The sequence below is a fragment of the Triturus cristatus genome, chromosome 4_1, assembly GCF_964204655.1.
Source record: "Triturus cristatus chromosome 4_1, aTriCri1.1, whole genome shotgun sequence".
NCBI lineage: Eukaryota > Metazoa > Chordata > Amphibia > Caudata > Salamandridae > Triturus > Triturus cristatus.
Window position 1 is genome coordinate 367,398,963 of NC_140585.1, and position 15,288 is coordinate 367,414,250.

At 44.5% G+C, this 15,288-nt stretch overlaps 1 protein-coding gene across 4 annotated transcripts in view; it reads left to right on the top strand.

The window, feature by feature from the left end:
* Positions 1-15,288, top strand: part of DNM1L (dynamin 1 like) — a 610,546-nt gene that overhangs the window by 469,937 nt on the left and 125,321 nt on the right. For 2 of the 4 annotated variants that reach the window (XM_085652403.1, XM_085652402.1), the window contains one exon: positions 8,140-8,232. The exons of the other annotated variants lie outside the window; for them this stretch is intronic. In XM_085652403.1, coding sequence (XP_085508529.1) covers positions 8,140-8,232 — 93 coding nt within the window. The remainder of the gene's footprint in view (positions 1-8,139; positions 8,233-15,288) is intronic. 4 annotated transcript variants of the gene reach the window in all.

Sequence of the window (15,288 nt, forward strand, 5' to 3'; positions counted from 1 at the left end):
CGATTCCTCCTTTCCCTATAGCCTCGGACAATCGTTCTCTGTGTCAAGTTTTCATCACGTCCATCGTGGTCCCTCCATCAGATCTGCGTCTTTGGGTTCATCAATGCCACATTCGGGGCTATGCTCTTCTCGTGTCTTTTCCATCTGGTTCAGTTTTTGAGAATGCAAGCACAATGATGGAAAAAACACACCATTGTGCTACTATCCATTGTGCCATTCCAAGTACTCATGGGCAGATCCACACGCAGTTTGCAACCTCTGTCTGTCGCCGGAGCATAACAAGGCCTCTTGCTCCTCTTGCCTCGCCTTGTGTTACAAAAAGGCTATCTGGAACCATTGCGATTGTCAGCTTGCTTGATGCGCCATGGCACAGCACTGAGACGATATTACCCCTGAAATTTTCAGGGAAGACGTGGATTAAGAGAAAGCGGGAGAGGCCAAGGCCGTACAAGTTGTTTCTTTCAAAACCAAACCCGATTCCCCCTCGGACTCTGAGGTCCCTGACCCTCAAGCCACACCCAGCGTCCGAAGACAACAGTGAGTGCTAATTCTCACCACCAACTCACTCATCACCCCCCCCGGGGGGTGGGGGGGGGGGAGTGGGGCAGGCGTCGACCTCACAATTGGGGACGCAGCCTTCCAACCATGGCCAGAACCAACCTAAGGCTTCGGAGCTGTCTCTGACAACAACCCCAGCTCCGAGCAAGCAGCCTAAGACCCGGCACAGCTCTTTTGACAGCCTCTGGGGTCTTGGCACGTGCACCGACGGACACCTCAGAGCTGAAACCGCTGTTAATGGTGAAGACTTCCTCGAAGCCGAAACAGCCTTGCCACCCTGTTGGACAGCCACAGCAGACTGAGGATCTGGAGCTGCTGATTCTTCAACACTTTCAGGAGGAGCTGGTCTCTTGACAGTGAAGACTGTTCATTCATCCGCAGATGGGACAAAACACTGCAAAGCCTCCACCAAAGGTGTACTAGACACTCGCTTGCAAGAGGAAGCTGTCTTTTAAAGAGCAACTAGCATTTGAACCCCCACCACCACCTCCAAAGCTCAAGAAGCATCAAGACAGGGGCACCAGTACGCTGCCCTCTAGACCTGCGCTTCCACCTCCTCCTCCATCACCACAGTGGCCCCCTGCTTCCTTCCCTGGAGGGCTGTACACATTCTTCGTATGGAGAGAGGAGCCCTCAGATCCTTATGATGCTCCCCATGACCCAGTACACAGGGATGATCCATGGGATTGTTCCTACAAGTGACAGCGACCTCCAACCTTTACCATGCCAATCGCCCCCCCCCCTCCTGAAGATACCACCTTTTACCATGAGGTAATCCACGGAGAGGCCACCTTCCACAAGGTGAACCTTTGAGTGTGCAACACAGTTTTTACCCATGCTTAAGGGGACGCTTGCGGCTACACAGGAGGTCTTCAAAGACCCAGTCAACTCTAGGGTCTTCACCCCGGGGATTGACAAAAAAATGCAAGCCTTCATCCTCTGATCCGCTCTACATTAGAAGCCAGCTCCAGCCAGACTCATTGATGGTGCACACCATCTGTAAACTGGCAAATGCTCAGGGTGCTGGGGATGCCCCTATGCCCAACAAAGAGAGTAAGAAGATCCCTGCATCAGGGAAAAGTTACCTCACAATCTGCAACTCCTAAGCGAATCGGCAACTCTGTGTGGTTGTTGTCTAGATATGACCGTGCCTATGATCAGAAGTGGGAGTGAGAAGGCTATGTAAGGCGCAAACCTCAACTTCCCAGACTTTTACAAGTAACTACACAAAATATTGTTAAGCTAGGTTATTGGGATCTCTTTGGACCGAGACCCATATCTCTGCCAAAGGACCTTTATATTGTAAGGAGCTAGGATCCACTTATAATCCCTCATTCTTCCCTTGCAAACGGTGTTGAGCCCACCTACTCTCACTAGGTGTAGTGGGTGAGGATCCAATGATCAACCAGGCCGCATTTGATACCTGTGGGTGAGGATAGTACAACAATATCCATGAGATGCCAGGATCGCACTAATTCACCTGGGTGCGGATCCTTCACTTTCTTGAGATATACTAGGACACCGCAGGTGTGAAGAGATCACAATAACATAGGTTAACCCTGTTTTGTGTAGTTACTAGATTTGACTGTGCCCAGTGGGATGGAATGGGAAACCTAATCCAGCATTTCCCTGACCAATACAAACAACAGGCACATAAGATTGTAGAGGAAGGGCAAACGATCTCCAACACCACCATGTTCTTGATGCGGCGGACACTGCTGCAGAGGCATAAATCCCCGTCTTGATCCACAGGCTTGCTTTGCTCTGTCTCTCAGGCTTCAAGCCAGAAGTCCAGCACCATCTGCCCACCATGCCGTTTGATACGGGACACTTCTTTGGGCCTCAAGTTAATCAGATGCCGGAAAAAATCAAGAAAGATTCGGACACGGCCAAAGCAATGGAGACCTCCACTCTCCATCGCCTTGTGTGACTTTTCATCCCTCACCATTCTGTGGCGACGCTAAGACCACCTCCACAGAGACCTCCATCTCCTACCAGAAGCAGCAGCACAAACCACAAGCCTCTTGGGGTTACACCAAGGGTGCCTATAGTGGAAACGATAACAATGGCAGGTGTAGAGGTGGAGCAGCTAAAGGAGCCACACCGCCAAGCAGTGACGTCCTCTCCCTTCTCCTCGATCAGACAACACCTGTCAGGGGACGACTGCAGGGATTCCTTCCGCAGTGGCGAAACATTACCTCAGACCAAGGAGTTCTGTCCATTGTAAAGCAGGCTTACTGCCTGGAATTCACTTCTCGACCACCAAACATCCCTCCACCCCTGCAAACACTCCCTTACACCAGAGCATCCGCGGCGGAGCCATGCCTACCACAGTGCCATTGGAAAAGAGAATTCTGGTGTTGGACTTGCTACATGAGCATCCGTACACACCTTCAACAGGCACTACTGTCTTGATAATCAAGTCCTCAGGCAGTGCCATTTTGGCCACACGGTCCTGCAGAACTTCATGGTGTCTGTCCCTCCACCTTTTGAGAGGTACAGCTGTGGTATCTATTCAGCAGGTGATCAATCTGCATTTGGAAGTATCCACCAAAAGAACAAGTTGCGTACCTTCAGTAGTGTGGTGGATGCTCTATCTAACTGCATACTCCTCGGCACTAATCTCCTCCCTGTTCTTTGGAATTCTGGAATGAACATTTAAGATTCTAAAAAAGATCTTGCACAGTCACACTTGCAATCTGTCATAGGGACTAGGAAATCTGTCATAGTACATAGAAGAGTCTCACAGGAGGGGATATATATATTTATTTATTTATATACCAAATCTGATGCACAGGATCAAATGTTAAAACGCCAAGTTTAATCCATTTAAAACAGCCATTGTGATACGTTTCCGCCGAGGCACCGGCCTTTCTCACACAAGTCAAGCGCCATATGGATTGCCTTAGTTAAACTCTACACAAAACACGTGATGCATGGATATAGAAAACAGAAAAATATATACAACTGCTTTCATTTTTTCTAACTACAATATTTGAACACTTTTTTTTATCTAAGCATCATGAGTTGAACAATGGACGCAATACCATCACACAAGTGCATTAAGTCCTGTGACTGCAGGTTTTGATGCTTAATACCAATGAGGACCTCCGGTAGAATACCTAAGACAAGTGTCAGGTCTTAATATTTAAAACACCAGAGTGTGCAATACAACTCGGACTGTGCATGTATATAAGTGAAATTGCAATATATATATATCCATCAATCCCTTGTGTTTGCTGTATTCAGTATATGCGCATGAAGGTCTGCCCATCTTTTTAATTGGCTCCTGTCACTGTCCTCTGTAAATGGCGGCTTATATATAATCTGTACCGTCACGGAGGTGGTGAGGTCCGGTGGTGCCACCTGTCACTGCTCTGGTACAATTGCTGTAAAAAGTTCTGGATCCAGTTAGCTGGAACCAGTAAGCTCATTGTTTCTGTGAATAAGTTGTGTTAGGTGTGATATATTGGATTAAGTGTAGCTAAGCCACCAACATTTTGTTTTATTAGAAGTGGATTGAGAGCAGTCTGCAGAGTCGTGCATGAGATATAGTTAAATGTGCGTGGTGCAATTAGCCTGGTGGTTCTTGTTATTATGTGATGAGGAGTCAGATATTATCTGTGGCACATTCTGTGTCTCCTCCTGACCTTGGGCCATGTAGAGCAATTTAGTCTGATGGTAGAATGTAACCTGAAGGTAGAATAGAACTTAAACAACACAGGTCAGTTCTGATATATGGAGTAATAGACATCAGATCAAGAAGGTGGTACCATTGGTTATTTAGCTAATGGTGTAGCTGTCTTCTCCATCATGTCAAATAGCTTGTATCTTTATTCTGCTGTTTACTAGTGTAACGCCCTGAACGTCTCAGGATCGTTTAACAGACACGATAATGAGAACGCAACCACTTGTGAAGGTTTAGTTATTTTAATGAAGGCAAAAATAATACAAGGAATAAACAAAGGTTATAGTCACTGGAATCCTCCAGGCTAAGTACGTTACCAGCCCACAGCACGGATGGTCCTAACCGTCCTCTGCATATACGCCGATCCCGGCGTATGCCAACAGAGGGCAGAAATGAAATGGCCGACAATGCCAATCGGTAGGCTGTGAGGGGCACGAAGAGTGTTGGGGAGAATCGAGGAGTCAGGGAAACACCCAGCCGGGGTCTCTACCTGAAGGGAGCAGCCGCTCAACCTCTTCCTCAGACTGCACCGGGACGCGGAGTCACCTCCTGGTGATGCGTCACCGATACCCCAATCACAAGCAAAGAAGACTGAACCGAGAGCAGCCGCTCGATCGATCCTGTGGACTTCCGAGTCTGTAACGCGGCAAACACCTCCTGGTGTGCGTTACAGCTGGCAGTCCCTGTATCTCTGGTCGGGCTGGGAGTTACGACTCCAACCAGCAAAAGCGCCACTGCGCTTTGACTCAGCCGAGTCAAAAAGCGAAGCTCAATGGTTATCCGGTAGAGCTTCCGGGTCCTTCACAGGTGACGATGGGGCAAGACACGGCCCAGGGAGTAACGACTCGACCTACCTCCGTTCTTGCCTTACTGGAGCACCACTCCGGAACACTGCTCTTCACTAAGCAGGTACGTCGGTTGTAAACACAATATCCGACAGCGTTGTACCTCCCGGTTCCTCCCTTTATAGGGCGTTGTTTTCCTTGAGTTATGTAACAGCTCTCCTGTTTACATAAGGGCGTGTTTTCCTTGAGTTATGTAACAGCTCTCCTGTTTACATAAGGGCGTGTTTTCCTTGAGTTATGTAACAGCTCTCCTGTTTTCATAAGGGCGTGTTTTCCTTGAGTTATGTAACAGCTCTCCTGTTTTACATAAGGGCGTGTTTTCCTTGAGTTATGTAACAGCTCTCCTGTTTACATAACCTCTCAACCGCTAAGCATCCTGGGAGATGTAGTCCGTTTTCGCTGGTTACCGTTTTCCTCCCCTCGCATGACAGGAATTCTTGACAACTAGTGAAAGGAGAGCTGAACCGTTAGGCAAAGGTGAGTTTCTCGGTGCTGGTATCTAGTCTACTTGGTCTACATGGTTGAAATGGAAACGTAATTTACCAATAAATGTATTTTGTGATCCTTCTTCCTATTCTTTACAGAATTCCTCAGAGACGCATCTCTTTACTTTTTTTTATTATTCAACAAATGAAAGTCTGAGTAAGCAGGACACATACATAAAAGATACCATTCATTCAGTTAATTAAATGGCTGGCTCAGCTGGCCTTAATAAAGTAACAGATTCAGGTGCCCCAAAACTCAAACTTATGCAAATGGTGTTATGTGCTATACATTACTGTTCTTGTTTCATGGTTGTATATAGTGTGTAACCCCATTCATTTAAATACATTTTTACTGTATTCCATCATGCTGTTATTTGAATGTTCAAAGTTTGTGTTCCCTGCACTTTTGGTGTAAAAGCCGCGATGCATTTGTAATAATAGTTCGGCATAACATTTTTCAAAGTTTGGTGGCAATCCCAGCTCAACAAGTTTTTAAATTTAATAACTCTAAGCTGGCACCCAAATAGGATATTGTCTGATGACGTTGACAAGCAGAGCAGTACTACATCTCAGGGTTCAGGACATTTCCCTCTTACCGTCTTACCAGGGATTTTGCAGAAGCAAGCCCCGCAAAAAACTGATAACCATTTTGGAGAACTATTGTTGTGTGCATATACCTCTTTGAGCTCCTTTGTCCCAATACTTGTTTGCCTTTGTCAGACCTCTGTTTCTCCATAGTAAATAATTTTTAAGTCTTTATTTCCAAAACTGGTGAACTTTACACACTCTTGCTCACCCGTAGCATCCTATGTTTTCCTACAATAGTTTCCTTACCTCTGGTGTGCCTGGTCTGATTTTCATTTTTTTTCTGCCGTTTTAAGGTTAACTTTCTTCTCCTTGAGATCAATTTATCATCATCCCTCCTCCCCCTGGCCCCGCGTTAACTTGACAAAATCCTATCTCCATTTCTTCCTTGAGATAACTTTTTCTTTTAATGTGTAGGCCCATCTTTTTTCAAACCATGCCACCCTCTACTCCTTTAGTTATGCCAGTATGTATGTATGTATGTGTGTGAGGTCCGTTACCTTGACATAAGACCTATATTATGTCCGAACTCTATTATGCAAAGCTGCTTGTTTCTCTTTGCATTCCCCCAGCATATTTTACACTGTTATCTCCAACAAAGCCACTTGTTGTATCAGGTCACTCAGTAAATCAACCATGTCTTTTCCTAAGCTTAATTCCATTAATATATTTGTCTATCTCCTCCCTGTTCACTCAGTAAACTAGGCTGTAGGCATGTGAGCACTATTTCCTCAGAACATCATTCGGTAGTTCTCCAGCATGTCATCATTCTTGTTTACCTTTGTCTGTCCATTGTTCCATCTCAATATATTCCCAATTTCTGTCTCGTACGTACACCAGCCCCCTGACGTATTTCCGAAAAACAAAATTCCCAGATGTATTCCCAAAGCACATGGGACTTTCTTTAGCCTCCACACCTGGTAATCACCCACTTTTAGGTGCTCATTACGAGTTTGCAGATAGGTTTTCATATGCATGTTAGGTATCTCATGTTACTTTAAGTATCTGAATTATGAGCTTGGTGAGGAATATCAGCAGTTCAAACCTGCTGATACGTATCATATTTATCCAGTAATGAAACAATGCCAGGGACAGCACCAGAATGTGTGTTACTTCCCTATTCAACGGGAATTCATTCATCTGCGACCTTTGTTTGAGATTTGTAATAATTCTCATTAAATGTTGGATAATTCGATCGTTCTATCATTCCTCCGATGTCCAGTACCTGAGTCCACCATCTATCTAATATGACCGCTCCAGTCCGTTAATATGTTCGCACCCCTGTACTGGTGTTCCAGTCTTTCCTTAAGTCAAAGTTGTAAACAGTTAATATATTCTAATGTTATTGGTACATCAAACATTCAGGCAATCTACACTTCTGCAGGGTATCTTTGTTATATTAGAATGAATCTTAAGCAATACAGGTCAGAGCTGGTGTGTGGAAAATATTAGACATCAGATCAAGAGTTGGTCATTTTAGTTACCTTGCTAATGGCTGGAAGATCTCTTTTCCATCACACATTATACATGTGTCTGTCTTTGTTGGCGCTAAACTCATACATTCGTTTCCATTATTCACTCTATTGCCAGGCCAACCTGAAGCCACCTGTCAGTATTTGTCTCTGTATTTCAAGGATTCTACATTTTGAGAGCACGCTCTATCTAGCACTTTGGCCTCTTACATTTGTGAGCTATTTAAACATGTCACTGTTTCTCCTCTTGAAAACCAGTGGTAGTAAGGCATTTATTCACCTTTTTACCCTTTTTCTAAAACCTTTTTTGGGGTGGTAATGCTTCACACTTTTTCTGCTTACATACCTCACGCGAACTGAAGCGGCCAACAAAGGGTAAATTGTATTTTTGTATTATTAGCTACTTTGTGCTCCTAATATCAGCCAGTGCAGGGAGATTCTTAGATGTACTGTGTGTAGTATGCAGAATCCTCTCTTGACATTGTATGCATCTTTTGCCTTTTTAGTCTTCTAAAGCACCAGGGGCTTTGGCACCTACCTCCCAGGAGCCGCCTTCTTCTACTGCTACTACTGCTGCTTCTGCCGAGTCTGATGGCAAGGTCTGTCCTGCCGCTTGATACAAGCACTGCATGTCCTTTTCCTATGTGTCGTGCAGGTCTGCAGGGAACGTAGTCCAATATGAATGTGTTTACCCTTCGTTTTTTTTTTCAGTGTTTAGTCAGTGCATGTGTTGTCTTCTTTTTCGCAGCTTTTATTTTGTTGCATGAGCACCCATTACCTAAACGAAAACCGCAGTTAAGATTTCCTGAAGCTGACTGGGCATTCTAAGGACACGCATGTCAGTTAGCATTGTTATTACATACTGTTTTCTGCATGTGCAATCTACACAGTGAAGTCACCATAAGCAATTGGAAATGTCACTGAACTTTACTAAGATGTTTCTAATAGATATTTCTTCCTACAGTTCTAGTGTAAAGCATATCTCCCTCTGCCCGACAGGATGCAGTAAAATGTTCAGCATTACTAATTGGATGCCATGTGGCAGCATGGTGACTCCAGATGCAACTGATGTGTGACCTATATAAGTGCTGTTAACACCCATGAGATTCTTATGAGCGAGTTAAAGTCCCTCCACTTTTGATCTGCTGCTGGCCTAGATAAAGTGTGCCTAAAATTACAGATTTGAAACCCAGTTTAGTTATTTGACCACATGTGTTCCAGGTCCTGTTAGTCATTTCTCCAGGTGCAGCCATCCCTAAGCCCTTTATGGGCAGTTGCGCTAGGTGATGATTCATGTGAGCCTGCTTGCTGAGCTCCCTTCCCCAAAATGGCTCTCCTTGGAGAGACACACACAGAACTGGACTCTGATACTGAGACCATAATAGACAAAGAGAATATACATACAACCTGTCTGTAATGCTGTCTAGGCCAAGTCTGGGGGCGATGTCCAGTGCGACAAAAATGCCCACCAGAAACTGGAGGCATTTATGCCTTGGGGGGGGGGGGGCGGGGGGCTCACTGCTGTCCAGCACCACACCTGCCACAAGACTAGCCATGGCCATAGATCTCCTGGTAGTCAGGCAAGCTCAGATGTTTTGGAACAATCCTTTCTCTGAGCCTGTGAAATTAAAGTCTTTGGGAACAAAAGTACCAGGACTGCAAGGGCAGTTAAGTCTTTGTGTCATTGAATCACTGAGCTCAGTGTATGGAGGTTGTGGTAGCTACCCTGAAGTGAAAAGCTTTGTTTTATCTTATGGACAAGGAGATTTGTACTGCAGACATGAAGAGAAGATGATGTTCTAGTATGGGTTCTGCTTTCCTTCATCAGGTCAGCAGCAGAACCATCATGGCTGATGCTAAAGTTGCAATATTTAGCTTTATCTCTGTGCCTCCTTGCTCTTGGAATATCATCAAGAAGGGTACAGTTCATGGTCAATCTATGCAGCTAATGTGTTGAGCAGAAACTGCTGATGTCCAAGGACCTCTGGCTTCTGGCTGTACAGCTACAAATGTAGCTTATGTCCTCGCACTTGTAGCCAGAGTCCCAGGAAAAATTAATCTACCTCCCTCTGGATCCCTTAAAACATGAGGGCATAAAGCACTACACAGCCTGCACAGTCAATTTGCCAAGTTCTAACCAAGTGGTACCGACCACTCCTACTACTCTTTTTTTTCAGCTAGTGAAGGTCTTTCAAGGTTAGGGAGTTATTTTGACCCAATACCCAATTTATAGCATTTTAGCATTTTTTTTTCTCAATAGAAATGTAAAGAAGAGACACTGAAGGAAGAATAACTCCACCGCAACTACCCTTTTCCAAAACGTCTGAGTGACTCCTGCATGGCCTGCCTACCCTTCTGTGCGCCATCTCAAGAGGCCCACGCCATTCTGATGGTTGAAAAAATGTCCCTCCATTCCTGCTGCTAGGCCCACATTACCAAAGAATAATGAGTTATATCAGTGCGGAAGAGTGGTTGTATTCTCATATGTCAAAGCAGTTTCTTTCTCAGATCCAAAATGGGTCTTTTTTTTTTTTTTTTTTAAGGGTGTACCTGGGCCTGTGTCTCCGAAGATGTTGCAACACTTAGTCACTAATAGTGAGCACTTTAAAAAACGAAAAGTGGGAATTAATACTGGTGTACATGTGTCATTTCGTTAACATTGGTACATATGCATAAAAGAATAATTAAAAAACCAACAAACAGTCTTGTTGTACAAGGCAGTCAGTACCTCAATAAAGTATAATGGAATACCCAGAATTTCACATAGTGCATGCAAGTGTTGTCAAAAAGCAAGTAAAACAATGAAGGAAGTATGCAATACTTAGAGCGACCATGATCAACATGTTCCTGCGGCCTGCGTTCACCGAGTTATGGAAATGAAATCCATAAATTTGCCTAAGCAGGCCAAGTTCATCGGAATATCAGTTATCAGACAAAAGTTCCAAGCGTCATTGCAGGTGGAATTCCCACATTTTAAAAACGAGCACTTCAATGAAGTGTCATGCCTGAAGAAATTCCAGGCAGCAGCAAAGTAGATGAAGCATAGTCTAGGTCTTGTAGTTGCATAATCTACAAGGGCAGATCCTATAATCCGATCCCCAACTGGTGCAGAATTCGTTGATTGGTAAGACCATCAGTCTTGCACTGATAATTTTGAGTCTCATTCCCCTGCTGAGTGCAGCTTTCAAATAGGATTGCATTCCCATTCCTTCATAAGATTTTGCGATATGACTGTAAGCCTGGACCCAGTTAAGGTGTGCTTGCCTCGATAGAGATCGGTCCTGTTTCGTCAGGATGAATTTTACACCTGAAAACGGAATTAAAACGTCGGCTAAAGTGTCTGCCTCCACTTTTAAGTCAATGGTCACCTGATTTAGATACTGTGACCAAGGATTGTCTGACTTGGAGAAACCTCTTTCAAGGCAGTCTTTAGAATGCCCGTTTTGGCTTGCTGTAATGAATACTAATATTTAAGAAAGGACACCTTGCATTTGAGATCTTGCATAGTTAACCAAAACTCCAGGTGGAGTAATGACCTTTGGGAGGTATAAGAATATAGCAAATCTCCGATAGAAGTTAAGTCTAACCATCGCGCAGACCACAGGCTAACTTTCTAGGTGTATGGTTTTCAGATCCTGGCAAGTCCAATCTTCAAATAAAACACACAGTAAGAAAATCTGCTGGGATCACATTCATCCTATCTGAACTAAACTCATCTTTTTGCACCTTCAGCTGAGGCTGATACTCTAATTACATGTGCCAAGCTAATACTGACACACATATGGCCGGTTGTTGCCCTTAGAAAATCTCCTTGCCCGAACCTGCATATTTTCTTCCAAAGCCAAGATCTCCATTGGAATCCACAGGGCTCCTGCTGTCTTCTTGGCACTCTGCATCCGACCGACTCCGTGCCGCTGGAGATACAGCTCCTGTGCTGATTGTTGGCCCCTCCTGTGATGATCCTACACCCAGGAGCTTCGGTCACACAACCAAGTGGCCTACTCGTAAGCAGCCCCTGCCCAAAGGCCCCCCTAGCCCCATTGGCTAATATTGGACCTCTGCAATCGGCTGCCTTAGTGCTGCTGGTGGTGCACTTGGAGTGCCAACTTGAACCTTGGGAAGCCTTGGGTCTACCCCCAAAAAGCTATTCCTGCAGGTCGTTTACTTACCTGCAAACCAATAACATTCTTTCCTCCCATAGGAACCCGTTATGAATTTTATGCTAAAATGTTCTGTGTTGAACTGACTTTTGTATGGAAACCAAAGTAGCTTTGCTTTAATCCCAAAAGTGTCTTACTTACCTTTGTATTGTTGGATCCACGGTGTGATACCTAGGCATATCACCGGAGTAGTCAATGTAATCTAAAAGTAACGCTAAAGTAATTTCAATGTATTTTAATTTGTGAATCTGCCGTGGTGGTACATGGGGGACTGTGCTGAGCGTCGCAGCAGTTTTGCGAGTCCTCGCCCATGGAAAAAATGTTTCTGGGCATTTTCTTGCCCATCAGGGTCCCTCACAGACTCCTATATTGTACCCATGGGGTCAGGTACTTCTACTCTCACCCCTTCTATTACTTTTTGATTCATTTTCACTTCCTGTGACCATTCCATTCGCGCCCCCAGATATCCAAAGTTGTTTTTCCTTTAATATTTCTAACTACTGAACAGATTTATACCAAATCACAAACAGCACTCTTTCTGAACCAAGATCTAGTTTTCTGCCAAATTTGGTGTTTATCTCAGGCGCCTCTTGACGAATCACCCTGAAACTTTCCAGACAGCGGCTGAACTCGGGTGCATAGCAGTTCTGAGGATTTTGTGAAGATTCGGCAAATGGCCCTAAAGTTATTCTCAAAACAAAAAATGCTTTTCCTATGGAGACTAGGTCCTAACTATAAATACCCACTGGTGACCGTCGGGGTGGGAGGTCGGGGGGGGGGGGGGTAAGAGAGAATGAATGTGTGTGTGTATATATATATGTATATATGTATATGTATATATATATATATATGTATATATATATATATATATATATATATATATATATATATATATATATATATATATATATATATATATATATAGATTACCTACTGGCGGTCGCCAGTAGGTAGTTATAGTTAGGACCACGTTTCCATAGGAAATCCGCAACATTCTATTTTGAATAACTTTGGCGCCGGTCGACGAATCCTCGCGAATTTCTCAAAATAGGTGGGGCGCTACGCTCCGCTCCTACCCTGAAAGTCTCGGGGGGATTCGTCAAGCGGGGGCTGAGATAAAAGGGGGGTCCCAAAACGCGTTTTTCCCATGCATTTTTCCATAGGACCTTTAGAACGAGCTACAGCCCGAACGGCTGAACAGAATTACTAGAAATTTGGCAGAGAGGTAGTCCCTAGGTCAAGGAAGTGCCTTTTGTAGGTTTGGTGTAAATCTGTTCAGTAGATTCTGAGAAAATAGCCTTTAAATCAATATATATATCTGAGCCCGCTTACGGTACGCTTACCGTACGCTTACGGTAAGCGTACGGTGGCGTGCGCGAGCGCGATTCTGATTGGCTCTTAGATCTTAGTAAACATTCGAATCGGCAGAAACCAGGAAGCGGCGTCCGCCATTTTGTCTACCGCACTGAGTGTTATGTATCAAACATGATGGCCAAAAACATGTTACGGGGATGTTTTGACAACTCCCTCTCACATAGTCATGTTGAGGGAGTCCCCAAACATCCCCCAAGAGCAAAAACGGCATTATTTTTTTTTCGGCAATTTCGCGGGGTACGCTTACCGTACGCTTACCGTAAGCGTACGGTAAAAAAATAAAAATAAAAAAAACACTATCCACACTTTCTCCACCCCTTGTGCAAATGGTGGCCGAAGGCCACCATTTGTGCATGGCTTATCAGAGCACAGAAAATTTTCCCAAAAAATTTCAACAGATTACCTATCACAAGGAAGCGCATAATATGTCCTCCATGTGCGCACGGTGCGCGAAGCGCATCGTGCGTACATGGCCCATCTAGCGTAACGTGGGCACAGCACTAACTGCGTAAAGTGGGTGCGCGGTGCGCGAAGCGCACCGCGTGCTCACTGTGCGCGCACGGTGCGCGAAGCGCACCGTGCGCGCACGGAACGAACTGCGTTAAGTGGGCGCGCACGCCACGAATGGCGTAAAGTCACTTAGCATTTAAAAAACCGTACAAATTCACTGAAAAAACCATAGGTTTCACACACGTTATAGTTAGGAATTAGCATTTAAAAAACCTTGCAAATTCACTGAAAAAACCATAGGTTTCACACATGTTATAGTTAGCGGAAATTTTACTGATAAAAAACCAATGAAATTGCCCCGTTATAGTTAGTGCTGGCAACTATAACTCACGCGACCGCAATCTTCTGCTGATGACATATGTGTCTTTATGAAAAAAAAATATTTGTAATATATGTATAGCTAAAAATGTATGGAAGAAGACATGGGCAAATAAGTGTCTAAATACAGTATTAGCATCAGCAGAGGATTGTGGTCGCGTGAGTTATAGTTGCCAGCACTAACTATAACGGGGCAATTTCATTGGTTTTTTATCAGTAAAATTTCCGCTAACTATAACATGTGTGAAACCTATGGTTTTTTCAGTTATATATATATATATATTTTATGCAGGGGCGTTTTTAGGGTTCAGGGGTGGGTACGGGTATTTGGGTGGCAGGGGCGTGTTTAGGGTGGGTAGGGATATCTGGGTGGTAGGGGTGGGTTTCTGGTTTAGCATGGGTAGGGGTATTTGGCAAGGGTAAGTTTAGGATAGGTGAGGGTATATGAGTGGCAATGGTATTTTGGGGGTTTAGGGTGGGTAAGAGTATTTGGGTGGGAAGGGAACTTTTAGGGTTTAGAGTGGATAAGGGTATTTGGGTGGAAAGTGGATTTTTGGGGTTAAAGGTGGCTAGTGGTATGTGAGTGGCAAGGGTGTTTTTAGGTGGGTAGGGGAATTTGGATGGCAAGGGAATATTTAGGGTGGGTAGGGGTATTTGGATGACAAAGGTGTTTTTAGGGTGGCGGGATGTAATCCATATAATCCTACTATTTGCACAGGCGTTATCGCCCAAGTTTCTTGTGGGCAAATTAAATCAGCCCCTTCCAAGAATTTCCATATGTCTTGGTTGGTAAGTATCCTCCTTAGACCCGCAACGTTCCACGAATTATTGTAAGGAAGTGGCGGTGAAATGGTATTGCATCTGGCTTTCTGCTGTTGGAGTGTAGCTCATGCTAGGTACAGTTGTCATACCTGGCTGATAGCGTAGATGCGATTCAGCCCCTCTCTGGTATTGGCTGAGGATACAGTACTCAACGGCTGTCCTCATCGCATTTAGTTTTGTCTACCTAGTAATTGCCAATCAGGCTCTACCCAATTGGAATCGATCCTCCCTTGCGACTGGTCTGACCATCATATAATTACTTTCCATATCAAGGAAGAAGTCAAACTACTCTCTGTACAACCTACGAGAACGAAAATGTGGAAGAGGAACCTAGAAAACGTTAACCCTGCTTCTCTCGCAACCGCTAGTCGCATCCTCACACCCCCACTGGATGGATTAAAGGATGTAAATGATCTGACCAATCACTACTTTCACTCTATGAACCAGGTACTAGACAACTTAGCTCCCCTA